Source organism: Tupaia chinensis, unplaced genomic scaffold (genome assembly GCF_000334495.1).
Source record: "Tupaia chinensis unplaced genomic scaffold, TupChi_1.0 Scaffold000133_1, whole genome shotgun sequence".
In the NCBI taxonomy this organism is placed as follows: domain Eukaryota; kingdom Metazoa; phylum Chordata; class Mammalia; order Scandentia; family Tupaiidae; genus Tupaia; species Tupaia belangeri.
The window spans coordinates 2417217-2444863 of NW_006159602.1; the positions used below are offsets into that span (position 1 = coordinate 2417217).

Here is a 27647-nt window from a genome sequence, read left to right on the forward strand (position 1 = left end):
TTTTTACACTAAGTAAAAATGCAAGAAGGCAAAAGAGGAAGAGAAACACAGTACCTTCTCCAAGTCTCTCCAGCTTCTCATTCTAAGACCCCATTCTAAAACTTTTCAGCCTTTTTTTTTTTTGCCTTTTTTTTTTTTTTTTTTAAGTTTTTGGTATAGGGCACATGAGCATGCCAGAAAGAAACACAAACACAAAGAGAGAAAGTGAGAGATTTTTAAATTTAATTTTATTTATCATTACTATTATTATTTTAATTTGTTATAGGGCATGCGTGTGAGAGAAAAAGAAAAAGCAAACCGCCAGGTCCAGCACTCGAACCACTGTAGACCATGAGAGAGTCCAGTGCCTTAATCACCACACCACTACTGGCCCCTAAAAAAATTTTTTTAAGAAGTTTTTGCCTTATGGTGTGTGCACTTGCCAGACAGAGAGACATACACAGTGAGAGGGAAAGTGAAAAATCACCCCAGGGTATAGACATGCCACAAGCCCTTCTCCTCCAGTCTCCTCTCAGGATTCTGACAACACAAACATGCACCCTGTGTGATTCTCAAACTGCTGGGTCTGGGACTTGAACCACAAAATTGGCCCATAAGGATTCAGTGCCTTAACTTGCTGGTCCTCAGCCTAAAATTTTTAACAGACTTACTGCTATCATACCAGATTCTAACAGCATGTAAGTATAAATATCTCTAAAATTATAACATTTTAACAAAAAATAAACTAGTTTCATTACAAAACCTGTAAGAGACTTTATAAGGCATTTTTTCACTCAAAGATTTAAAAATATTTGGCCTAATGGCTGTCGCTGGACTCCCATGTAGTTGACCGCGGTTCAAGTCCTGGACCCAGTGGCTTAAACTCATGCCAGGCGCATGTGCATGCGTGCCCAAGATCCTGAGAGAAGAATGGAGGAGAAGGGATTGCATCGTGGCCATCTCCCCTGGGGGATGATTTCTCGCTTTCAGTCTCTCTGTCTCTCTCTGTCTTTCTGGCGAGCACACATGCCCTATAGCAAAAAAAAACCTCTCCAAGAAAAGAAAAAAATAAAGAATTACTTAATTTGGGACCAGCAGTTAGTGTAATGGCTATGTCGCTGGACTCCCATGTAGTCGACCATGGTTCAAGTCCTGGACCCGGTGGCTTAAACTCACACTGGGCGTGTGTGTGTGCATGCCCAAGTTCCCGAGAAGAGAATGGAGGAGAAGGGATTGCGGCATGGCCATTGCCCCGGGGGGTGATTTCTCACTTTCTGTCTCTCTGTCTCTATCGCTCTGTCTGGCAAGCGCATGCGCCCTATAGCAAAATACCTGGTTAAAACATACTTATTTCAAATAAAACAATATTACTTACCTACTATTTTCCACAGCCTTCATAGCATATTCAACTTGAAAAACTCTTCCATCAGGAGAGAATGTAGATGCTGACAGGTCATACTAAAGATAAAAGACCAAATAAGCTAGTAATACTTATTTTTGGCAGTAATAATTATATATTTTTTCTCTAAGTGGCTTAAACACAAAGAATATGTTATATTGAGGCCAGGAGGTAGCATGGTGGTTAAAGGCGCTAGACTCCCACATGCCAACCACAGTTCAAGTCCTAGAGCTGGTGTCTTGCTTCTCACTTTCCCTCTCTGTCGCTCTCTGATCAAACTGGAAAACAGTAATAACAATTCATTCATTTATTTTTATTTGACCAGAGAGAGAAACAGAGAAAGAGATGGAAAGTAAGTCACCAGGTCTGGGATTCGAACTGTGTTCAGTCATGTGGGAGTATCCAGCACCTCAACCACCATGCCACCTGCTAGCCTAAAATGAAACAATTCTTTAAAAAACAAATATGTTATATCTCAACTAAGATTCTGCTTTGAAGATGGGGAAGCGTGTCAGAGTGGCTAAGGAAATGTTATACACCTTAGACTTCTATTGTAATAGATTCAAATCCTAGGTGAAGTCAGGACTTTTTTCCATAGAGAACACAAAACTATTTTTGAAAACAATTAATACCTGTGGTAGAAACAACACTGGAATCAGAACATTTAAATTTATAGCTGTGCCACTAACAAGTGAAGGACCTTAGACAAATCACTTCACCTTTACCAAGCACTTAATGAGCATCTATCATGTATCAGTCAACATATTAGAATACAAAGATGATCACACATTCACTAAGTCCTTTAACTTCAGATCAGACCTGACACGAATCTAAGTGCTGGAATTAGAGCAGTAAACCTGAAAAGCACTAGATGAAAATACAACAGGAAAGTTATGCAAGGAGCCATGACAGACTGTGTCATCATAGCCATTTAGCATACAGAAGAGCCTCCCTGGCATATGGCACAAAGACCTTAGGTCAAAACAAGCCTAGCACAGTCAAGGAACAAAAATAAGGGCACTGTGCCTTACATACTGTAAGTGGTAAAGAAGAGAGTAGAGTTGTTAGTAATGTAGTTAAGGGTCAAAGTATGCTGGGTCTTCTCAGCTGAAGTAGGAACTTTGTATTTTATTCTAAATGTAATGAAGAGTTTAAGCAGTGGGATAATATGATCTTAAATTTTTAAAAACATCGCTCTGGTTTCTTGTGGCAAATGAATTGTACAGGTGTTCCAAAGACAGTGGTGGTGGCTTAGACTACAGTAGAGATGAGAGAGAATATCTCTGAAGATAGAGAAAAAATTTTAAAAAAATCTTTTCATAAGTTGGCTTTGGGAAGAAAGTAAAAGGAAATTAAAGATGAATCAAAGATTTTGGACCATTCACTGAGCTGGAGACTGTAGATGAAAATGGCAAGGGGGGGACCAACCAGTGGCATGGTGGTTAAGGTGTTGGACACTCCCACATGGCCAACCATGGTTCAAGTCCTGAATCTGGTGGCTTGCTTTCTCACTTCCTCTCTCTCTTTCTCTGCCTCTCTCTGGTCAAATTAAAATAAATGAATAAATAAATAAAGTTAAATAAATATTAAAAAAAAAATAAAGAAAAAAAAAGAAAATGGCAAGGGGAAGAAAAAAAACAGATTTCTGCTTTGGACATGTAATATCAAATGACTACTAAACAATCTAGTGGAGAGAAACATCAAGCGCAAAGTATTCATCTAAAGTTCTTGAAAGATGTTAAGACAGAAGATTAGGCTTCAACAGTGGTACTTTATGAGTCTCAGTTTCTTGATCTGTTAAATGAAGATCATTAACTCTACTACTATAATACTAAAATATCCCTCATGGTTATCAGGTACTTGTGAAATGAAATGCTATCGACTGAAGATAGTATCAATAGCAGTCGCAAGAACCAGCAGATGGCATAATGGTGATATCACTGGACTCCCACATAGTCAACTGCGGTTCAAGTCCTGGAACCTGCAGGTTAAGTTCATGCCAGGTGCATGTGCGTGCATGCCCAAAATCCTGAGAGAAGGGATTGTAGTGTGGTCATCCCCTCTGGAGGGTGATTTCTGACTTTCTGACTCTCTGTCTCTCTCTGGCGAGACACACCCTATAGCAAAACAAATTTCTCCTCGAGGTGAGAATCATGGACGCTGATTTCTTGTTCTGGAAGTGAAGACAGCTGTACTGTCAAGATGCTCAAGACACCTAAAACTCAAAGGATTTTCTGTAAGATATGTGGCAAGCATCAGCCTCACAAAGTGACCCGGTATAAGAAGGGCAAGGACTCACTGTATGCCCGCTACATACAACCAAAGAGAAGCAGAGATGGTGGGCAGACAAAGCCAATTTTCTGGAAGATGGCTAAAACCACAAAGAAGGTTGCCCTAAGGCTTGAGTGTGTTGAACCGAACTGCAGATCCAAGAGGATGCTGGTTGTTAAAAGATGCAGACATTTTGAACTGGGGGGAGTTAAGAAGAGAAAGGGCCAGGTGATCCAGTTCTAAACTTTGAGATTGCTTTGTTCTTTTAACTTTGAACAGAAAATGTTGAAGATACAGAAAATTTACCTATAGAAAAATAGTGGTATTCTTGGGGACCAGCGGGTGGTATGGTGGTTAAGGCGCTGATGCTCCCACAAGGCCAACCTCAGTTTAGGTCCTGGATTTGGTGGCTTGCTTTCTCACCCTTTCTCTCTCTCTGTGTGTGTCTCTCTGGTCAAAATAAAAATAAAGGCCGGCAAGTGGGCTGGTGGTTAAAGGTGCTGGACTCCCACATGGCCGACCACGGTTCAAGTCTCGGACCTGGCTGCTTGCTTTCTCACTTCCTCTCGCTCTCTGTCTCTCTCTGATCAAACTGAAAAATAATAATGATATAATAATAAAGTTAAATAAAATAATTCTTTAAAAAATTAAAAATTAAAAATGAATGAATAAAGTTAATAAACAATTCTTAAAAAAAAGAAAAATAGTGATATTCTTAATAAAAAAACAGCAGTTGCTTATACCTAAGGCAATTTGCTGTAAGATTCATTATTGAGCACTTATCCAAAAAAGTTATCATAACCAAATAGCTTAAATTATTCTGTTTTTGTCTATTAAAAAACTCAAAACAAACTGTATTTGACTCAATATCAAATATCAAAACCTTTTCACTAAGTAGGAATAGAGGAACTGAGAAATCCTTTATTCAATGACTTCAGTGGAAAGAGCCAAAATATATACATATATATGTATATTGAGAGGTCTTTGCTACAGGGCAGGTGCGCTAGTCAGAAAGACAGAAAGAAACAGAGACAGAAAGCGAGAAATCACCCCCCCAGGGGGAATGGCCACGCCGCAATCCCTTATCCTCCATTCTCCTCTGGGGATCCTGGGCACACACTCAAACGCGATCAACCTCATGGGAGTTCTGGGACATAGCCATTACGCTAACTGCTGGTCCCATGAACCAAGATATTTCTATTAAAATCCTGTACTTCTACATTAAGAAACATATGAGGGGTCGGCAGGTGGCGTGGTGGTTAAGGGTGCTGGACTTCCACAAGGCCGACCAGGGTTTGAGTCCCAGACCTGGAGGCTTGCTATTTTCTCTGTCTCTCTCTCTCTCAATCTGTGACCCTCTCTGGCCAAATTAAAATAAATTAATAAAGTTAAATAAAATAATTGTGGGGAAAAATGTATCTGAGAGGAGTAAGTAAACGACTGAACATATATAATACATTTAACAAAAGAAGAGAGTAAATAGAACAAGTTAACAAGTACAACTCCGAAGTCCTCACTATTGGAAGTCGGAATCCCTAGATAACAATTTAAATTTTACAATATTAACGCCTAAAAGTGCTGTTTTAAATTGTACAGAAAAACCCGGGACAGAGCAAGAACTGAAAAGATTCATTAGGTTCAGCTTTTCAGAAGATTTTTATTATCAGTTCCGCTTCCAGAGACCCTTAAGCAGTCGCTCAGAACACTGAAGGGAAGACTGAGAGGGCGGTGAGTCAGCAGCACCCTAGGACTGCCCAGGCAGCACACAGAAAGGAGTCTCGGACCGCGGGATCCCAAGGCACACTATTGCTTCAGTGGCTCACAAGACGCAAATTATGCCCAGACCTTCGCACATCATTTCGGGGCACCGAGAGTTTCCACTTTCGGTTTCCCCAAGCGGCTAAGGAAAGTGACTCAGCAATCCAAAGCTGCTCCAAACCTCACCGCTCCACCGCCAAGCCCGCTACACCCGGGCAGTAAAGCGTCAGGTGTCACCGACACCTAGACGCGGGCCTAGACCACAGCGCACAGAGGACGACGGGTACCCGTCCAGCTGGCAGCGGCCCACCTGCTCAAGGCAATGCCCGCACGCCCCGGGTCGGAGACCCCACGCAGCCGGTCGGAGTACCCTTCAAGGCTAATCTTTAGGCTAGACTATCACACCGAAAGATCAAAACTCACCCCGGTGCCGATTGAGCTCATGGTGTTACAATACGACAATCCGGACGCTATGGGGCTTGCAGGCCTAGACCGCTTCCCTGCACCGCAGCACCGCGCAGACCAGTAACAGGCCCTCTCATTGGCTGTACGTTCACCCAATCGCCTCTTTCTCTATGGTTTATTCCTCCGAGAAGATTCTGGGAAAAGAGGGGGGAGGGAGAATGAGAGTGGCAGGCGACGCGCATGCGCAGAGACAGTGGAGGCGGGGTTTTAGAGCGGGAAGGGTTTTTTTTTTTCCTTCTTTCTTTTTACTTAACAAAAAGTTTATTATGAAGATCTACATGACCTGGTTTTTACGTCATAGGAAGACAGGCCCGTTGGAGAGGGGATGGGGGCTTTTCTGTTGAACAGCCATTTATACTCGTTACAAGGCTTTTAACATGATGCGATTTCCTGGTATCACCACCTTTGCAGTATTACTGTTACCCACTAGTTGATATCTTCACACATTCATCTATCATAAGATTCATAAAAGTGTATTCCTTGACATGGCTGCCAACATTTAATTTCCGTGATAACTTCTTGTCAATACGTTTTTTCAACTTGGGAGGGTCAGGAGAAGGTGTTTTGGTCGTGGTATCGACTCTTTTTTAATTATTTAATTTAATTTATTTATTCGTTCATTTATTTTAATTTAACCAGAGAGACACAGAGAGAGAGGGGGAAAGTGAGAAAGCAAGCTGCCAGGTCTGGGACTTGAGCCGTGTCCGCCATGTGGGAGTATCCGGCCCTACCTGCTGGTACTGAGTCTTAAACAGCTATTTTATTTATTTTTAAAATCTCACCAGACAGGGACAGAGTGGGAGAGCCATAAAGGTCCGGGACTTGAACCGTGGTCAACCATGTGGAAGTCTAGAACCTTTAATCTTCATGCCACCTGCTGACCCCTCAGAAATACCTTTCTGAGGCAAGAGTTTCTTCCATCCTAGTTCGTCGTAGGGTTGGACACAGCTGAGACTTAGAATTACTTAAGGGAAATGACTTCATTCCTCTTCCAAGGATAGTTATTTTTCTATCATTCTTCTCTTTTCTTTACTTTATTCTTTACTGAATCTGAAAGGAAAGATGTCCATATACTTTTACAAAGACCAGAGAAAGCTGGAGGGTGGAGGTAATCCCTTCACTGGGTTGTGACTGGGTCTCAATGGCAGCCACTCCACCCTCCTATCCTCAGGCTCTCAGAAGAAAGTTGCACTTTAAGGTTAGCATTTTTGCGCTCCCGTTGCAAACTTAACAGAAGTATGCCATTTCTGTGAGCACGAACGGTTTGAGATAAGCATGATTAAAAAATATACTGGTGGCTTGCTTTCTGACTTTCCCTCCGTCTCTTTCTCTCTGTGTCTCTCTCTCTGGTCAAATTAAAATGAATGAATGAGTAAATAAAATTAAATAAATAATTCTTTAAAGAAATGTATTGAATACGCAAACAAATACAATTACGTTTTTTTCTTCTTTTCCTTTTTTTAATTTTTTTTGAGAGGTTTTTTTGCTATAGGGCGCATGCCCTCACCAGAAAGAGACAGAGAGATAGAAAGCGAGAAATCACCCCCTCCAGGGGGATGGTCATGCCCCATTCTCCTCTAGGGATCTTGGGCACACATGCACACACACCTGGTGTAACTTTAAGCCACCAGGTCCAGGACTCAAACCGGGGTTGGCTACGTGGGAGTTCAACAACATAGCCATTACGCTAACTGCTGGTCCCAAATACAATTACATTTACATTTACTTCCCAGTTACAGTGTCAAGTTATAAAATAATCAAAAAACCCAGTTTACAGGGGTGGCAGGTAGTATGGTGGTTTCAGTGGTGGCCTCCCACATGGCTGACTGTGGTTCAAGTCTCAAATTTGGTGGTTTGCTTTCTCACTTTCCCTCTCTGTCTGTCTCTCTTGTCAGATTAAAAATTAATAATAATAAATAAAATTAAATAACTTTAAAAAGAAAAAGAAAGACATAAAAGAACAGTTTACAAATGTAGGAAAAATTCTTAGTAATATAATACTATTTTAAGCTTAACATTTCTAAATACTTAAGCTGTTCTTTGAAGAATCTCCAAGATAATATTATTTTATTACATATATTTTTGTTTCCCAGTTGGGTGCCTCAGGAAATTTGATGTCCAGTGTATTTAGCTTCTATGTTCTGTGTTATCAGGATATCATCCTAAGAATTCTTTGTTATTCCCAGGTTTACAATTAGGGTTTTTTGGTTTGGTTTTAAAATAACTATTTTATTTAAAATTATCTATTTATTTATTTTGATTTGACTAGAGAGAGGGAAAGGGAAAGTGAGAAAGCAAGTCACCAGGTCTGGGACTCAACTCATAGTCTGCCATGTGGGAGTCCAGAGCCCTTAACCACCATATCACCTGCAGGCCCAACAATTAGGCTTTAACTTACCATTCTGAGCAACAAAATAAACACTCCCAACTCCTTGATCACAGAAATTTGCAGAATTTTTTATTTAAAAAGGTTCACTAATATTTCACAATACATATATTCCCATAGAAGACTATTCCATAGTTTATCATAATTTGATCAAATTCAGACTCTCTTTTCCTCTTAGAATGAGCACTCTTTACCCTTTAATTCAGAGGCTGCAATCCTTTTCTCTCAGTTTGTCACTAAATAGATGATAATAACTTCTGAGCCTCCTGTTTATCCACTCTGAGACAGTTATTGGAAAGAGAAATGAATCCGAGTCTCGCTCAATTTAACTTTCCTTGATCAGACCATACCTAAAGAAGTACCTAAGGCTACCAGTAGAAGTAACCTCTTAGTGGTAGCCTTTGTTTTTTAGCATAGAGCACAGACATGTAGGAGTTCAGCGTGCCTTTTCATAGGAGTTGGATAGAAGATAGCAGTATTGGGCAATAAACATTTTAAAACACTTCATTAAAACTATTCCATGATTGTAAGGTTTAAGATTTGCATAAGTTGTCAGTGATCTTCCAGTACATACATACATAATAAAAATTCTTAAGTTTAAGTACATTTTGAAACGTTCTTTAAAAGAATTCTGGAGTGCCAATTAAAAAAGATGTTAGAGATTTTTAGAAACAAATATAAGAAAACAATACTAAAGTAATCAAACACCCTACAAGGGACAAAAAAGAGAGCAGCTTCGCGTGTGCCCGGCTAGCTCAGTCGGTAGAGCATGGGACTCTTAATCCCAGGGTCGTGGGTTCGAGCCCCACGTTGGGCGACACTAAATTTTTTTACAGGGAGATTTTTCTTTTTTCCAAATCTTTGTAGTTCTACAAACCAGTTTCACTACAGAGGATTCAAAAGTCCAATTCATTTAAATACTTTCACTATTGTAGCGAAACGTGTGACAACCGCTGCTTGCGCAGTCAAAAGCACGTCTCCACCGCAGGCTCCTCCTTAAAACACGGAGAAAACTGAAAGTCCACTGTTAAAGACGGGTTTTCTGTTATTTCAAACATTTGCTAGTAGAGATCACAGTTTATGCTTTTACTGAAAAATTAGCCACTATTTTAGCTACTTTTCTAAAATTTAAGGGACCCACGTAAAAACAGTTGAATGTGGCGGAGAACTACGCAAAAATTTCTTTTGGATTTTGTTTTTCTTTCCTTTCCTTTTTCTTTCCCTGAATACAGGTCATAGCCTGAGGAAAAATATTGCCTGATGAAATATTTCTTTCTGTGGTCAGAGATATACACCCAATGCATACATCGTTTCTCCCATTGTTTTGGGACTGTATTTAGGATCTATTAATCGGATTAACATTTAGAAGTTAATTATTCTAGTAACGCTCGTTGAAACAGATGCACATAAGAACTGAGATGTGAACATTAAGATTGGCAATATGATATCTGAGAGAGGTTTACACCTTCTTCCTGCTGCGCTGGGAACTTGGAAAGAGAACGTCCACACTACTCTGACCGGGCTGGGCTTGTCCCGCCATCCCCTCCCCCACCTTGCAGGTGAACGACCCGTGCCTACCCGAACCGCGGAATCTATGTTCCCCGCGTTTATCTGCCAGCTCCTTCTACTAAACTAACACGTTTTGTCTCTTTTTGACTTTTCTCTCAACATATAAACATGGTGTTTTTCTATTTTAAAAGACAACAAGGCCACCCAGTGGCGCGGGGATTAACGCGACTGGATCACACACTGTCAGCTGCACGGTTGAGTCAGACAAGCGGTTTGAGAAACACCTGTGTGTGCTTGTATGTGCCCAAAATCCCCAGAGGAGGGATGGAGAAGAAGGGATTGCGGTGTGGCCATGACCCCTATGGGGCTGGGAGTCGGGTAGGCTTACAAACGCCCCTTAGCTAAATTGAAAAATAAAAGTAAAAGCAAAAGCTTCTACCTAGTTTGTTGCTATTCTGTTTCTCTGTTCCCGTTTGTGACTGCTTCTTTTTCTTAATTGTGACAATGCCCTTGAGCTAGAGGGGGGAAAAAAAGACACACACACACACACACACACACACACACACACACACGGAGTGGAACAGGTTTGGGATATTATTGCAGCCAGGGAGAATAGTGAGTGTCTCAGTAAAAGGGGGTTTAAATAAAGAAACTTACAGAACTTAGGCTTTGGCAGTACCTTTGGGGAGGGTCTGAGGAGGTGGAGGCTTGCTCTGGAATGAACGCTCTCAGAAAGTCAGGGCAATGTTAGGATTCTAAGAAATGATCTCATCCGAGGTGAGGGCAGGCTGAGGGAATAAAAACTGAAATTGGTGAAGTAACAGAAACTCACTTAGCAAGAGGGAGTGATGTCTGGCATTTTGAGTTGGACAGTGATCAACTTGTCTGAAGTGGAAGTTATGTTAGAAGTAGACAAATACATCCTAATTTAGCTGAATGTGTCCTACCGGTGTGTAAAGCATTGAGGCTTAGCTGTGTCTTAACTAGCTCTCGGGTGTCAAAGGCTACTTGTTTACTTACTAAACCTACTGAGACCAGCTTTCCTGTCCCCCCAGGTCCCTACTGCGCTACTGAACTGTTGATGAAAAGGCACCTTACTAAACCTAAGCATTAGTGGCCAAGCCTTAGCTACTCGGCCTATGAGAACTTTATAACAAATTTGACCACTTCTCCCTTGGCTCCCAGGACACGAATGCTCTCTTGATTTCTCCCCTCTTACTAGTGCATCCTATTCTCTGCTGCTTTTCCACCCGGGGGGCTCCAGGGAGGAGTTGGTCTTCACTTCTCCATCCACATTCACTTGATCTCACAACTTTAAAGACAAGCTAGTTGCTGGTGATTCCCAACTTTAAGGGAAAACTCAGATCTTCTCTCAAATGTCCAACTTGAATAGCCATATGGATGACATATCATACACTTAACATGTACAAAACTTAACTTGATCTTTGCCTCAAAACTTGTTTCACCTCTAGTTTTCTTCCCTGCCATCCCATTTAATGCTAACACATCTTTCTAGTTACTGAGGCCAGCAATCCTGGGAGGCATCTCTTTCTCTCCAACTCCGTTGTGAAAATGCCTTACAATGCCCTTCCATATCCCACTCCCATGCTAACCATGGGCTTGGCTATGTAACTGACCAGTGGGACACTACAAAGCATGACACAAGTAGTGTTTGCTGAGTACTTAACACTGTGTGGCTTGAATACAAACTGCCAAGGAATCTGAATACCCCTAATACTACCATTAGGTTCTGAGGAAGCCTAAGCTAGCTACATGAAGAAATTTCATGTCATGAGCACTGAGTCCTGCGACTTGGAAGAAAGCTCTTAGACCTTCTCTCCCAGCACACCAGTTCAGTCAAGTGCATATCTCCAGCTTATCCACATGAGGTCAAACTGCTTGGCTGAGCCATGCCTGTGTTCCTGACCCACAGAACCACGAACAAGTACTTTTTTTTTTTGGAGAGGTTTTTGCTATAGGGCATGTGCCCTCGCCAGAGAGACAGAAAGTGAGAAATCAACCCCCCCCCCAGGGGGATGGCCACGGCGCCATCCCTTCTCCATTCTCTCGCAATCTTGGGCACACATGTACACGCGCCTGGTGTGAGTGTAAGCCACCGGGTTCGGGACTTTAACTGCAGCCGACTACATGGGAGTCCAATGATGCAGCAATTATGCCATCTGCTGGTACTTTTTTTTTTGAAGTTTTTTTTGTTTTTGTTTTTGTTTTTTTTTTTGATATAGGGCGTGAGCGCTTGCCAGACAGAGAGACAGAAAGCGAGAAATCACCCCCCAGAGGGGATGGCCACGCCACAATCCCTTCTCCTCCATTCTTCTCTCGGGATCTTGGGCACGCATGCACATGCGCCCGGCGTGAGTTTAAGCCACTGGGGTCTGGGGGTTGAACCGCGGTTGACTACGTGGGAGTCCAGTGACATAGCCATTTCGCTAACTGCTGGTCCCCCCCAACTTTTTTTTTTAAAGAGAGTTTTGCTATAGGGGCATGTGTGCTCACCAGAGACACAGTAAGCAAGAAATCACCCACCAGGAAGGGTGGCCATGCCAGTTCCTCCTCCTCCATTCTCCTTTCAGGATCTTGGACATGCACGCACACGCGTCCAGAGAGATTTTCAAACCACTGGGTCTAAGACTCCAACTGAAGTCAGCCATGTGGAAGTCCAGCAACATAACTCTTATGCCATCTGGTGGTCCCAATAATTAGTTTTAAGCCACTAAATTTTGAGATAATTTGTTACACAACCGTAGATAACTGAAATGTCCACATCAAATCTATCAGGAAAACCTATTTGTCTTCAAGATGTACCCATAATCGGATTTCTCTCTTTACTGACAGCATCCTGGTTTTAGCACCCTGGCTTGAACTATTACACCATCTGGATTACTGAAATGATTTAACTGATCATCCTGCTTCATTAAAAAAAATTATTTATAATTATTCATTTGCTATAGGGTGTGTGCACTCACCAAACAAGAGACACAAAAAGATAAAGAGTGAAAGCAAGCTTCCCGGTCTGGGACTCAAACTGCGGTTTACCATGTGGGAGTCCAGTGCCTTAACCACGATGTCCATCTGCTACATCCCCACTTCTTCAATTTTTGTCTCCTTAAATTCTATTCTTAACTTGGAATAATCCAGTTAAAACAAGTCACATCTCGGGCTAGCAGGTGGCATGGTGGTTGGGGCACTGGACTACCACATGGCCAACTGCAGTTCAAGTCCTAGACCCAGCAGTTGGAAACTCATGCTGGGTGGGTGGGCATGTGTGCCCAAAATCCCGAGAATGGAGAGGAAATTGTGATGTGACCACCCTATCTAGGGGTGATTTCTCTGGTGTCTGCATGTGTGCCTCCAGTGAGCACATATATACTCTACAGCAAAAATCTTTCTTAAAAAAAAAAAAAAAAAGTCACTGGGCTAGCAGGTGGCATGGTGGTTGAGAGTGCTAGACTCCCATGTGGCCAACCTCAGTTCAGATCCTGGCCCTGTGGCTTGCTTTCTCACTTTCTCTTTCTCTCTCACTGTCCCTTTCTGATCAAATTTAAATAAATGAATGAATAAACACACAGTTAAAAATAAAATAAAAATAAATTTTAAAAAGGGTCATGTCTTGTCATTATCCCATTCACCACCATCCAAGGGTAGCCCATTTCACTCAGTAAGCTAGTCTGTACATTTGCCAACCACGTCTCCACGCATCTGACCTCATCTATGCCTTTTCTCCTCCATGCTCACTGTATGCTAGCCAAATCAGTCTCAGCTTATCCTGAAATATGTGAGGCATGCCCTTCCTTAGGAATTCTTTCCTTTTCCCATCACTTTTCCTCCTAAACAGCCTCATAGTTCATTCATTTGCCAAATTTGTGTGTTCAAAAGTCACTAAAACATGAGCCCAACCTCAACTCCTTATTGGCAACTACCCCACCACCCACTTTACCTATTATTCTCCATAGAAGGTATCATCTTCTAACTTACATTATTATCTCCCCACCTTCTCTCACATCCTAGGAATGCAGGCTCCATAAAAGGCAGGGCTTTTGGTCTGTTTTGTTCACTAACATATCTCAAGCATCCAAACGAGTATCTGGCAGGTGTTCAGCAAATATGCGTTGAGCTAGTGAATTAAGATGTATTAGTTTACTAGGGCTGCCATAACAAAATACCAAATGAAGTTTTTTAAAAATGTTTATTTTCTCCCAATTCTAGAGCTAGAAGCTTAAGATCAATGTGTTGACAGAGACATGCTCTCAAATCCTCTCAAGTTTGTTCTGGTGCTTCTCTTAGCTCCTGGTGTCACCAGCAATACCTGGTGTTTCAGTCTCTACTGAGATTATCACATGGTGTTCTCCCTGTGTCTCTCTCACATGGTGTTTTCCTCTTATAAGGACACCAGTTATACGGGGTTAGGGCCCACCCTAATGACCTCATTGGCAACTCTATTTCCAAATACGGTTACATTCATAAATACCAGGGGCTAGGACTTCAACATATATCTTTTTGTGGGATGCAATTTAACCAGTCCCAAAGGACTACATTCCTCAACTTCAGTCACAAAGTTGACTGTTTGCCAGCTGTAAAGTTCTATTTCAGTCACAGATTTTGTTAACTTCTCATAAATAATCTAAATCCAACAAAAGACAGGGGCACTCTGAATGTAAAATAGAGAATTAAAAAAATTGTTTACTGCAAAAGAGAGAATAAAAGTCGAATCTGTACACTCGAGAAGAGCACATCTATTCCCAGCAATCTCATCAGGGGGTTTCAGTGAAGTAGAGGAGTGGGGCCAAGTGGAGGTACAACGGTAATGCAACTGTCCCACACAGGAAAGGTCATAGGTTCATGCCTGTCCTGCGACCTCCATGGACATGCCCGTGATCTGGGCCAGCTAGGGGTAGATTATATAGCAAGACCCCTGTTTGGGTCTCTCTCATGGAAGAAACAAACTCAAAAAAAAAAGTCTTGTTGTTATAGAAGTTATATTTCAGAGGAAGGGATTAAATCTGTGGAAAAAAATGATTGTAAGACACACGTGATGTTCCTGCTACAATGTGTATGGACCCTTCTCTGGGTGCTGTGGAAGAGTGGTATGCCTAGAAGACAGAAGAACCTCACCTTTAGGAATGAATATATTAGGAAACTGGATGGCAAAATTGAACATTTCGTTTTATTCGCTGGTTTAACGTGGTTCTCAAATTCATGGTTTACTCCTAAATTATAATTGGCAATGTCTCACCTTGATGCCAAACTCAGCTTCAGCAACATCAGATCCTCCCTTTAAGATTTTGTGTGAAGGGACCAGTGGTTAGCGTAATGGCTATGTCTCACATAGTCAACTGCGGTTCGCGTCTCGGACTCGGTAGCTTAAAACTCACACTGGGCGCTTGTGCGTGCGTGCCCAAGATCCCAAGAGGAGTACAGAGAAGGGATTGTGGTGTGGCCCCTGGGGGGTGATTTCTCGCTTTCTGTCTCTGTCTGTCTGGCGGGCGCACATGTCGAGAAACACCCCACCAAAAAAAAAAAAAAGATTTTTGTGTGAAGAGTTTGGCTCATGTAGCTGGGAATAACCCCTGTCTACTGAAATTCTACTCCTCCTTCAGGAACAAGGTCAAAATCTTCCTCAGTGAAGTTTTCCTCCACTTCCTGGTCAGAGCTATCTACGTCTATAATAAGTAATTAACATCTTTTGTGCCACTCACCACATTCTGCTTTGTATAATTTGTCTACATATCCATTTCTCTCCTTATTTTTTCTCCAAGATTTTTTTTTTTTTGCCATAAGGTATGTGCACTCATCAGAGACAGAGACAGCAAGAGGGAAAGTGAGGTATCACCCCCAAGGAGGGAGGGCCATGCCGGAAGCCCATCTCCTCCATTCTAGGATTTGGAGCGTGCACACACACACACACACATTCACTGTGATTTTCAAGCTGCCAGGTCTGGCACCCAAACTGGGAATGCAGTGCCTTAACCACCAAGCCCCCTGCTGACCTCACACATCCATTTCTACTGTATCATAAACACTTTAAAGGCAAAAGTAAATGTCTTACTACCATAGCATTTACAGAATTTAAACTAGATTATGCAGGCTGGAAGGTGGCATGGTGGTAAAGGTGCTGGATTCCCACATGGCTGATTGTGGTTTGAGTGCTGGACCTGGTGGCTTGCTTTCTCACTTTCTCTCTCACTTTCCCTCTCTGGTCAAATTTAAATAAATAAATAAATGAATAAGTAAATAAAGTTAGATTAAAAAAACTAGTTATGTATACAGCAGACAGAATATTAGTTTTGGGCTACTAAGATGACACACAGTGACCAAGTAGAGATACAAATATTTATTAATTTTTTTTCAGATTTTTGCCATAGAGTACATGTGCTTACTAGAGAAAGACTATGAGAGGGAAAGTGAGAAATCACCACTGTGGAGGATGGCCACACATAAATCCCTTCCCTTCCATTCTCCTGTCGGGATTTTGGGCAAACTTGCGCACACACCCAGTGTTTTTCAAGTTGCCAGATCCAGGACTCGAACCATGCAATCAACTATTTGGAATCCAGTTCCTTAACCACCATGCCACCTGCTGGCCCAAAGTAGAAGTATTTTAAAAGTAACACACACATACATACAGATGTGCACACACACACACCTAAAAATTGATGCTTTCCTATTTTTTTAAAAAAGTTTATTTCTTGGGGCCAGCAGGTGGCATGGTGGTTAAGGTGCTGGGGTTTCACCTGGCTGAGAATAGTTCAAGTCCTGGACCTGGCAGCTTGTTTTCTCATTTTCCCTCTCTCTCTCTGGTGAGCACACGCGCCCTATGCCAAATTTTAAAAAATAATAATAAATAAAATTAAATAATTCCTTTAAAAAGCTAATTTCTTTGGGGCCAGTTAGTGACCTGTGGTTAAGGTAGCTAGATCTCATGTGGCCAACTGTGTGGTCTGAGTCCCAGATTCGGTGGCCTAAGCCAGGTGTGTGTGTGTGCCAGCTCAAAATCCTGAGAGGAGAATGGAGAAGAGATTGTAGAATGGTCTTCTCCACCCTAGGAGTTGCTTTTTCTCACACTCACTCCCTCTCTGGTAAGTGCACACTCCCTCTAGCAAGTTAAAAAAAAAAGTTTATTTCTCTAGTGACAGAGAGAGATAAGGCACTTCTAATAGGATTTTCATATCCCAGTGTATCACAGTCTCAGCCAGTCCAGATCATAAGCATGAGTGTCCAGCATTCTCAGGGAGATCCTGGGATACAAACCATAGCCTTTCCCCTGAGGGTTTTACCACAATCTATCTTCAGCCCTGACCATAGGCATGTTCCTGTGTGGGTCAGTTGCAGGCCACTGCACCACTGCCTGGCCCCACTCTTCTACTTGATAACAAAGAAAACAACACACCTCCAATTGGTCCTATCCTTTTTCTTTTGGCTATAGGGCACATGTGCTCACCAGAGAAGGAGCGAGAAAGTGAGAAAGCACCCCTCGGGGGGGATGACTACTCTGCAATCCCTTTTCCTCCATTCTTCTTTTGGGACTCTTAGGCACGCATGAACAAGTGCGCAGTATGTTTTCCAAGTTATCAGATCCAGGACTTGAACTGCAACTGGCCATGTGGGATCCAACCACTTTACCCACCACATCACCCAGCTGGCCTCCTATCCTTTTTCATGAATATACTTATCATAAATTCAGGCAAATCAATTATTGTAGACACTTATTTAAGTGGGTAGTATGGGTTTTTGGATGACAGGGATTAAGCACATGAAGAGTGGGACCAGCAAGTGGCATAGCGATTAAGGTGCTGAATCCCTGCATTGCTAACTGTGGTTCAAGTCCTGGACCTGGTGGCTTGTTTTTTCATTTTCCCTTTCTCTCTGGTCAAACTTAAAAATAAATAATAACTAATAAAATTAAATAATTCTTAAAAAAATGTAAAGTTAAAAAGTGAACATTTTCACACTTTGCTTAACAAACTATTGACTATATTATCAAACATTCTCAGTAAAAAGGATGAAATATGTTAGTGGAAAAACAGCATTATTATAGCATGGACAAATAAATACCAAAACAAACTATTTCAACAAATAGGCTTATTATTATTTTTTTTAAAGAATGATTTATTTAATTTTATTTATTCATGATTTGACCAGAAAGAGACAGAGAGGGAGGAAGAGAGAAAGCAAGCTGTCAGATCCAGGATTTGAACTATGGTTGGCCATGTGGTAGTCCTGCGCCTCAACCTCCATGCCACCTGCTGGTCCCTAAATCAGCTCATGTTAATATCTGAAATAATGGGCTGACTGATGGCATGATGGTTAAGGTGCTGGACTCCCACATAGTTGAACCTGGTTTGACTCTCAGACTCTCTCCAATCAAACTAAAAAGTAATAAGGATAATAATAAATAAAATTAAATAATTGGCAATGGTTAACATTATTCCTTCTTTAAGGAAACAATTGCTGAAAATAAGAAAATTAATGAAGTCTCCAAAACTCAGTACAGACTTGTGGCTAGGGAGAATCAATGTTATTTGGAAAAATCAGCTTTGTAACAAACTTCCAAAATTAAGCTGTTTTACTATTTTATTGGTAGAAATACAACAAATCTCATAAACGTTAGCTACCATTTTACCATTATAAGAGAAAGTCAAAAGAATTAAATATTAATGCAAAGAGTAAGTACAGAAACACTTTCACTAAAGTCACCTCTGACAAAGTATCCTATATACTTTGTACAATTTGCTTGTAATTGATTAAATATTTGAACTGAAGTAAACCTGAATTTTAACCAGACTTTCATTTCTCTGTGGAAAATGCTCTCTTCATCAGAGGTGGCTGAGCTTTCCCGACATCAAACATCATTTCCAAAGGTGGATTATTGAGAGAACACCAATCAGGTATACGGCCCGTCTGGTTATAATATTCCTTTGAAACTGAACGGCTCCCAAGTATATCTTGCAATGCTCCAAAAATAGCCCCTGTATGGTTCAAAAAAATATATATAGCTAAAATGAAAGCTTCTAACATAAAACTTTATATATGCAAATGTTTATTTTATTATATGATAAGAATGGACAGGTAAAATTGAATAATACACATTAACAGTCTTCAAATTAATTTCAGTTAAGCTCTTTTACATCATGTACTTTGAACAATAGGGTAAGCAACAACTCTTACATTGAAAGCAATTGAAATGGCCTTCAGCAGGTGATAGTGAATGTGATAGCAATATAACTGTACCTAAAAGCAAGTGAGGTAGAGTGGGATGAAAGGTGTTCTCAACTTTGTGTAAATTCAATAAAAAAGATCCTTAGTTTTCTTTGCCGCCAACTCTAAGGTAACATAACAATAAGTAAAATGGCACTGCAAAACCCAATATGCATTATTATAATATCCTAAGATTCTCTATGGAAGATGTTATACAGACTTCCACAGTAGTCTTTATGAAAAAATAATTTAGGGCCAGTTAATGGCATGGTGTTTAAGGCAGATGGATTCCACATGGCTGACTGCAAAGTTTGAGTTCCAGACCCAGCTGCTTGAGAAACATACCAGGCACGTGTGTGTATGCCCTAAATCCAGAAAGGAGAAATGGAAGAGAAGGGATTGTGGCGTGGCCATCTCCCGTGCATTCCTATGTTCCTTCTCTCTCTCTCTTTCTCTAGCAAGCACACATGCCCTTTAGCGAGAAAAAAAAAATCAGTTACTTAATCCTTTTCACCTGGATCTAAATCACATTTTGATAAAAATTCTACTTTATAATAAATATACACACACATATATATATATTTTTCTTTTTCTTTTTGAGAGGTTTTTGCTATAGGGTGCGTGCGCTCACCAGACAGAGAGAGACAGAAAGCGAGAAGTCACCCCCCAGGGGGGATGGCCACGCTGCAATCCATTCTCCTCCATTCTCCTCTCAGGATCTTGGGCAGGCCCACACATGCGCCCAGCCTGAGTTTAAGCCACCAGGTCCGGGACTCGAACCGCGGTCGACTACGTGGGAGTCCAGCGACATAGCCATTACGCCAACTGCTGGCCCCTATATTTTTAAATATCAAAACTGATTTTCTCACTGAATATACTACCAGCTCTAACTACATCATAAAACATTTAGCAGACCACATATAAATATACACATTTATGATTGTTTTTCCTTCCAAAGCAGTTACTTAATTGGCTTATTTCAGTGAAACTGTCATTACTTAAAACACTTAGTGAAGCCAGCAGGTGGTATGGTGGTTAAGAGTGCTGGATTCCCATTTGGCTGAAGCCAGCAGGTGGTATGGTGGTTAAGAGTGCTGGATTCCCATTTGGCTGACTATGGTTTGAGTCCCAGATGTGGCAGCTTGCTTTCTCATTCTCTCTCTCTCTCTGTCCGTATGTGTGTGTGTGCATGTATGTTTGGTCAAATTGAAAAATGATAATAAATAAATAAATTAAAAAAAGAATTATCTAATTTTATTTATTCATTCATTTTAATTTGACCAGAAAGAGACACAGAGAGAGAGGGAAAGTGAGAAAGCAAGCTGCCAGGTTGAACCATGATTGGCCATGTGGGAGTGTCCAGTGCCCCAACCACATCACCTGCTAGTCTCCAAAATTAATTCTTTTTTTTTTTTTTATTTTGAGAGGTTTTTGCTATAGGGCATGTGCACTCGCCAGACAGACAGAGACAGAGAGAAAGAAAGTGAGAAATCACTCCACTGGGGGGATGGACACACTGCAATCCCTTCTCCTCCATTCTCTTCTCGGGATTTTGAGCACACAGCACATGCGCCTGGCATGAGTTTCAAGTCACCAGGTCTGGGACTCGAACCACGGTCAACTACATGGGAGTCCAGTAACATAGCTATTATGCTAAATACTGATCCTTAAAATTAATTCTTTAAAAAAACACTCAGTGAGCTTAGTCACAAATAAAGCATAACTATAAAATTGAGATAAATTTTCATATGCTGCTCACTAGCTTTGGAAGGAATTAAAACAAATGTTTTGAGCAATCTCTGGAATTAATTCACAACCTTCACTATTTTGAGGGATAACTTAAATAGATGGAGAAGTTTGCAATAAATAGGCATGTAAATTCTTACCTCCCAACCAGGCCACACAATTAGCTTTTGCAGGTGGAGTATGAATTCGGAATGTCTTGGTGCCAAGTGTTGTCTTATATTTTGGTTTTTCCACCAAATACCTTATTTCTGCAAGCAACCTGTGGAGGAATCCTGGCAACATAGACGTGCCACCTATGACTACCAAATTCTCTGCTAGTTGCTTCCTGGTATCTATTGGACACTGTTATTAAAGATAAAGAAAAAAAAAGATTTTTAACTGTAAAAATGATGCTTGACTGGACTTAAAATATACACAAGTATGTCCTACAGATTAAATAGGTGATTATTTGTATTACAAAAAGTGTCATCCAAAGGTTCTTTCATGTAGCTAATATAACCATAACGCGGCTATATATATTTTAAATATCTGCAGAATTTTAAATATCTACAAGTATTTAAAAAATGTGATAATAATATGACAGTGGTTGCTAGTTACCTAAAATAAAAACACAGAACATTAAAAATTTTTCTTTAAAGGAAAGTCAAAATAATTTTATAATTTTATAAAATAAAATACCTGCATAAGGGAATCCAATATTAAAGTGGCAACTGATTTTTCTTCGTTATCTTGTTCAAAAAGAATTTCTACAACTGAATCTCTAATGAGATTAAAAAGAGAACACCGTGTTGACATCACATAATAGAGAATATACAACCAGTTTTAGTGATAGAATATTTTAAGTGCCATTACTACATTTATGCTGAATAATTATTAAAATAAAATATTCTCATTGTAAATGGAGAGAATTATAGTACCTGTCTCAGGGGTCAGCAGGTGGACTGGTGGTTAAGGCACTGGACTTTTACATGGCTGACTAAAGATTAAGTCCCAGACTTGGTGTCTTGCTTTTACACTTGCCCTCTATTTCTGTTGAGTGTACGTATCAGCAAAATTAAAATAATTACGTAAATAATACTTTTTTTTTTTAAGAGAGTTTTTTTTCCTATTAGGGCGTGTGTGCTTGTCGGAGAGACAGAGACAGAGTGACAGAAATTGAGAATTCACTCCACAGGGGGTGATGCCCACGCTATAATCCCTTCTCCTCGTCTCTTGTGATTTGGGGCATACACACACACATGCCAAGTGAGAGTTTTAAGCTGCTGGGTTTGAGACTCAAACCGCAGTTGACTACGTGGGAGTTCAGCGACATAACCATGACACCATCTGCTGGTCCCCTCAATAAATACTTCCTTTTTTTTTGAGAGGTTTTAGTATAGGGCGTGTGCGCTTGCCAGAAAGAGAGAGACAGAGAGACAGAAAGCAAGAAATCATCTCCTGGGGGGATGGCCATGCTACAATCCCTTCTCTTCCATTCTTCTTGGGATCTTGGGCACGCATGCATAAGCGCCCAGCATGAGCTTAAGACCGGGTCCAGGACTTGAACTGCTGTCAAATACATGGGAGTTCAGTGACACAGCCATCACACTAACTGCTGGTCCCCACAATCCCTTCTTCTCCATCCTCCTCTCTGGATCTTAGGCATGCCTGCACACATGCCCAGTGTCAGTTTAAGCCACTGGGTCCGGGACTCGAAGTGTAGTCAACTACATGGGTGTCCAGTGACATAGCCATTATGCCAACTGCTGGTCCCAGTACATATTTCTTTAAAACAAAAGTAGTACTTGTCTCAATGGGGTTGAAGTGAGGATTCTAATGAAGAGAATAGGGTCTGGCACATAGGAGGTAGTCACTATTAGCTACTACTACTGTTATACATGTACATTTATACGACATATTATACTAGTATACATTTATATATATGAAGAGTCTTCAGACAGTTCACTGAAAATGTATATTATAAAAAATTACGAATGGCTTTCAAAATTTTTTTGTACTGAAATGAATTTGTACTTTAACTCCATTTTTCCACAACATTCTTGAAGTCCTCTGTATTTTGTGTCCAGTTACACCTCTCAAAACCACATAATGATAGAAAGAGAACAGTATTCCATAAAAGTATGATTTAACAAGCAGATTAGTGACACAGGAGATTTACTGGGTCCTCAGAAAAGTCATGACTTGTTTTTCTTTCTTTTTTTTACAAAAAGGTTTTTGCCATAGGGCATGTATGCTCAATGAAGAGAGAAAGACAAACACAGTGAGAAGAAAAGTGAGAAATCACCCTCCTGGGGATGGCCACATATAATCTCGTCTCCTTCAGTCCACTACCAGGATCTTGGGCATGGCTTCCTTTAGTCCCAAAATATTTTTTGTAATTTTTAAATATAATTTTATCTATTATTATTGTTTTAAAATTTCTGATATAGGGCATGTGTGCTCACTAGATTGAGGTGGGGAATGAGAGCAAGCTTCCTGGTCTGGACTTGAATTGTGGTTGGTCATGTGGGAGTCCAGTACCTTAAGCATCATGCCACCTGCTGGCCTTTACCAATGTACACTATTATTTTGTAATCAAAAGCTCTATATTGGTTACATTTCCCTAAACATTTTCTTCTCCTATTGCGAGTTCCGTTAAATAATCAGGAGAAAATTTACAAAAATAATTTAATGAATATAACAAAAGATAAAAATGATACAAAAACTACAATGAAAACTGTTACATCCTCACTTTTTTATTTCTCTAGCCTTTCATCTTCTGTATATTTATGTTAATTATTTTATTATCTCAACCTTTACATTAATTTTCTTTTTAAAAGTTATTTTATTTACCTTTATTTATTGTTATTATTATTTTCCGATTTGACCAGAGAGAGAGAGAGAAAGTGAGAAAGCAAGCCACCAGGTTTGAGACTTGAACCACACTCAGCCATATGGGAGTCCAGCACCTTTAACTACCATGTCATCTGCTGGCCCCTACATTCATTTTCTAATAGTGTTTTTAATATTTTACATGCATCTTCTCAATTTGCCTCCTGTTTTTATATTTTACAAAAACTTTTATAACACAAATTGTATAAAGCTAGGGGGTATAAACAAAAATTACATTGCTATCAATATAATTATATAAATCTTAAAAATCAGATAAAATAATCAAATCACTAAAAGGTGAATAACTAAATAGATCTTAAAGACTGTGCATATTTATGGGACCAGCAGATGGTGTAACGGTTACGTCACTGGAAACTTACATAGTTGACCATTGGAGTTCTGGACCCACTGGCTTAAAACTCATGCTGGGTGTGCTTAAGATCCTGAGGAGAATGGAGAAGGGATTGTGGCATGGCCATCCCCTCTAATTCTCGCTTTGTCTTTCTGTCTCTGTCTCTGCAGCCACTGCATATGCCTTATAGCAAAAATTTTTCTTAAAAAATGGGGGGTTAGGGGCTGGCAGGCAGCATGGTGGTTAACGGTGCTGGACTCCCACATGGCCAAGTGTGGTTTGAGTCCTGGACCTGGCAGCTTACTTTTTCACTTTCTCTCTCTCTCTCATATTCTGTCTCTCTCTGGTCAAATTAAAATAAATAAATAAAATGATAAATAAAGTTGAAGAAAATAATTCTTTTAGAGGGGCTAGCAAATGGTATAGCAGTTACATCACTGGACTTCCACATGGCTGACAGAGGCTTCAGTCCTGAACCTTGTGCCTTAAAAATCACACCAAGCATATATGCATGTGTGCCCAAGTTCCCGGGAGGAGAATGGAAGAGAAGGGATTGCCATCCCTCTTGGGGAGGTAACTTCTAACTTTACCTCTCATCATCTCTGTCTCTCTCTCCCCTCAAGGAGAACACATGTGACCTAAGGCAAAAGCTTTCATTTACATACTGTCTTTGTCTGAGTTTGTGCTCTATCCATAGTGCTGAGTAGTTGCATAAGAAATCAAATGGACTAAATACCTGAGATATTTACCATCTAGGCCTCTACAGAAAAAGTTTACTAACCCTTGTTTTAATGTATCAATACCTCCTGCTCTACCTCAAAGAATGGTTAGTTTCATTAAACTACAGTAATTCTGTATTACTCATATAAACAATAAAGAATTTTTGAAAAGAATATTTAAAAAAATGTAAAAGATGAATACAATTAATTATGAAGATGAAGTTCAATGATAAACACTTGCTAAACCAGCACTAGTGAAATAAAAGCACAGGTTTTTTTTTTTGAGATTTTTGCCATAGGGTGTGTGCGCTCACCAGAGACAGAGGGATAGAGACAGAAGAGACAAAAAGTGAGAAATCACCAACTGTGGGCGATGGCCACACTATAATCCCTTCTCCTCCATTCTTCTCTTGAGATTTTGAGCACACATGCACAAATGCCTGATGTCTTTTTCAAGTTGCCTAGTGTGGAACTCAAACCACAGATCTGGCCAGGGGGGATCCAGCACTTAATTACCATGCCACCTGCTGGCCCTATACAAATATTTTTAAAAGAATTATTTATTTATTTATTTATTTATTTATTTATTTATTTATTTATTTATTTATTTATTTATTTATTTATTGAGTCCAGCGCCTTTATCACCCCGTCACCTGCTGGCCCCAGCACAAATATTTTCAAAAGCCAAAAATGTATCTTAGTTCATTATTTTGCTGATAAGAATTAAGATATAACCTGATTGATCCAAGGACATGTAAAATCTTCTCTCCATCTAATGGGTAGTCAACATTTGGAGGTGGTGAGGGACGCTGAAATATAAATATCATAAACATAAGTCTGCACATATCATAACTTCTGAAAAAAGAAGATACATTTATTTTTAACTTACCTCATTATTCCCATCAAGATTAAATTTTGCTGCTTGGATTTTTAGTCCACGTTTTAGATCACTCACAAAGCAAGTGCGCACTTTTAAGAAAGGAACAAAAGGAAACCATGTTACAGTGTGTGAGTAATCAAATATAGTGAACCTAAGTCTTATTTAAAACAAGTCACATAGACATGATAATCACCCATCCTTTTAGACTTTACAAACAAATTTTATTTGTCTTAGTTGCTCACTACAATTTTTTCAAAAATAAAAAACTTTTTCACATTCACTTAGGAACCATAGGCAAGTTATATGTTCCTCTTCTGCAGAACCATTAAAAAAAAAAATTTGAGAAAATATTGTTTAATATCCCTTGTAGAAGGAGAACCACAATCAAAACAAATTTCAGCATCATGAAAACATAAGTACTCGGGACCAGCAGTTAACATAATGGCTATGTTGCTGGACTCCCATGTAGTCGACTGCAGTCCCAGATCTGGTGGCTTAAACTCACGTTGGGCACATGTGCGTGCTTGCCCAAGATCCCGAGAGGAGAATAAAGGAGAAGGGATTGCGGCGTGGCCATCTCCCCCAGGGCGTGATTTCTTGCTTTCTATCTCTCTGTCTTTCTGGTGGGCACATGTGCCCCATAGCAAAAGACTCTCAAAAAAACCCCAAAAAACAAAAAACAAAAAAATGTTAGGTACTCTAATTAAATAGCATGTTTATTTGAATCAGATTTATTTCCTTTTCCTTTTGTTAGAAAAACTTTTTCTTTTCTTTTTTATTTGGAGAAGTTTTTGCTATAGGGCATGAGAGTTGCCAGAAAGACAGAGAGACAGAAAGTGAGAAATCACCTCCCCAGGAAGGATCTTGGGCATGCACGCACACACACTTGATGTGAATTTAAGCCATCGGATCCAGGACTTGAACCGCGGTCAACTACATGGGAGTCTAGCAACAGAGCCATTATGCCAACTGCTATTCCCAAAAAACTTTTTCTTAAATTATCATATAACAACTGTACATATTTATGAGACATAGTGTGACATTTTTAGTATAACTATGTAAAATCAAATCAGGGTAATTAGCATATCCTTCCTCTCAAACATTTGTCATTACTTTGTGTTGAGAACATTCAAAATCCTTTCTTTTATCTAATCTGAAATATATAATAAATTACGAACCATAGTTACTCTAGTGTACAATTTCACACTAGAACTAGTTTCTCTACTCTAATTTTGAGTCTGTTAACTAATCTCTCTCTATCCTTCCCTCATCTCCGGCCTTCACAGACTTTAATAATCACTATTCTGGTCTCTATTCCTATGAGGTCACTTTTAGTTTCTACATATGGGTGAAACCAGGTAGTATTTTCTCTTTCTGTGTCTGAGTTATTTTATTTAACGTAATATCCTCCAGGCTGATCCAGATTGCCTTGAATAAATCACTTTTTTTTAAATTTATTTTCTTTTACTTAGATTTTTGCTATAGGACACAGGCGCTTGCTGGAGAGACAGAAACAGAGAGAAAGAGAAAGAAAAGAGAGAAATCACCCCCCAGGGGAGAGGGCCACACTGCAATCCCTTCTCCTTCATCCTCCTTCTGGGATTTTGGACATGCACGCACAAACACCTGGCCTGAGTTTCAAGCCACTGGTTCTGGGACTCAAATCCTGGGAGGCCACATGGGAGTCTAGCAATGTAACCATTATACCATCTGCTGGTCTCAAATCAGATTTCTTTTTTTCCTTTCTTCCTTCCTTTTCATTCTTCTTTTCCTTTCTTTCCTTCCTTTTTCTCTTTCTTTTTTTCTCGCTCTCTCTTCTTACCCTTTCATGCATCCCATTCTTTTTTTTTTTTTTAATAAGGTACTAGTTGGTCTGAGGTTTGTGAGTTATTGTTAAGCTGATTAACATTAAAATAAGGCACTATAACATTTATTTACTTATTTATCTTTAAGGAATTATTTAATTTTAATTTATTATCATTCTTCAATTTGACCAGAGAGACAGAGACAGAAAGGAAGAATATGAAAACAAGCCATTAGGTCTGGGACTTGAACTGTGATTGGCCATGTGGGAGTCCAGTGCCTTAACCACCATATTA

General features: G+C 40.0%; 2 protein-coding genes and 1 non-coding gene across 4 annotated transcripts in view; 1 reads left to right on the top strand and 2 right to left on the bottom strand.

The window, feature by feature from the left end:
- The window catches only part of PSMA3 (proteasome 20S subunit alpha 3), a 32970-nt gene extending 26983 nt beyond the window's left edge, over window positions 1-5987 (bottom strand). Inside the window, exons 1-2 of one of the 2 annotated variants that reach the window (XM_006144845.3) lie at window positions 5831-5987; window positions 1355-1437 (exon numbers count right to left, since the gene is read on the bottom strand). In XM_006144845.3, coding sequence (XP_006144907.1) covers window positions 1355-1437; window positions 5831-5851 — 104 coding nt within the window. In that variant the 5' untranslated portion in view covers window positions 5852-5987. Of the gene's footprint in view, window positions 1-1354; window positions 1438-5830 lie in introns of those variants that run through there. The other variant, XM_014586417.2, reaches the window with a different exon arrangement.
- A 3015-nt stretch (window positions 5988-9002) lies between these two features.
- TRNAK-CUU (transfer RNA lysine (anticodon CUU)) lies at window positions 9003-9075 on the top strand. The gene has a single exon. It is a non-coding gene; the product is annotated as a tRNA-Lys (tRNA).
- Window positions 9076-18338: 9263 nt separating this feature from the next.
- The window catches only part of ACTR10 (actin related protein 10), a 33183-nt gene continuing 23874 nt past the window's right edge, over window positions 18339-27647 (bottom strand). Inside the window, exons 9-13 of the mRNA XM_006144847.3 lie at window positions 25558-25637; window positions 25404-25477; window positions 21405-21486; window positions 20867-21068; window positions 18339-18751 (exon numbers count right to left, since the gene is read on the bottom strand). Coding sequence (XP_006144909.1) covers window positions 18570-18751; window positions 20867-21068; window positions 21405-21486; window positions 25404-25477; window positions 25558-25637 — 620 coding nt within the window. The 3' untranslated portion in view covers window positions 18339-18569. The remainder of the gene's footprint in view (window positions 18752-20866; window positions 21069-21404; window positions 21487-25403; window positions 25478-25557; window positions 25638-27647) is intronic.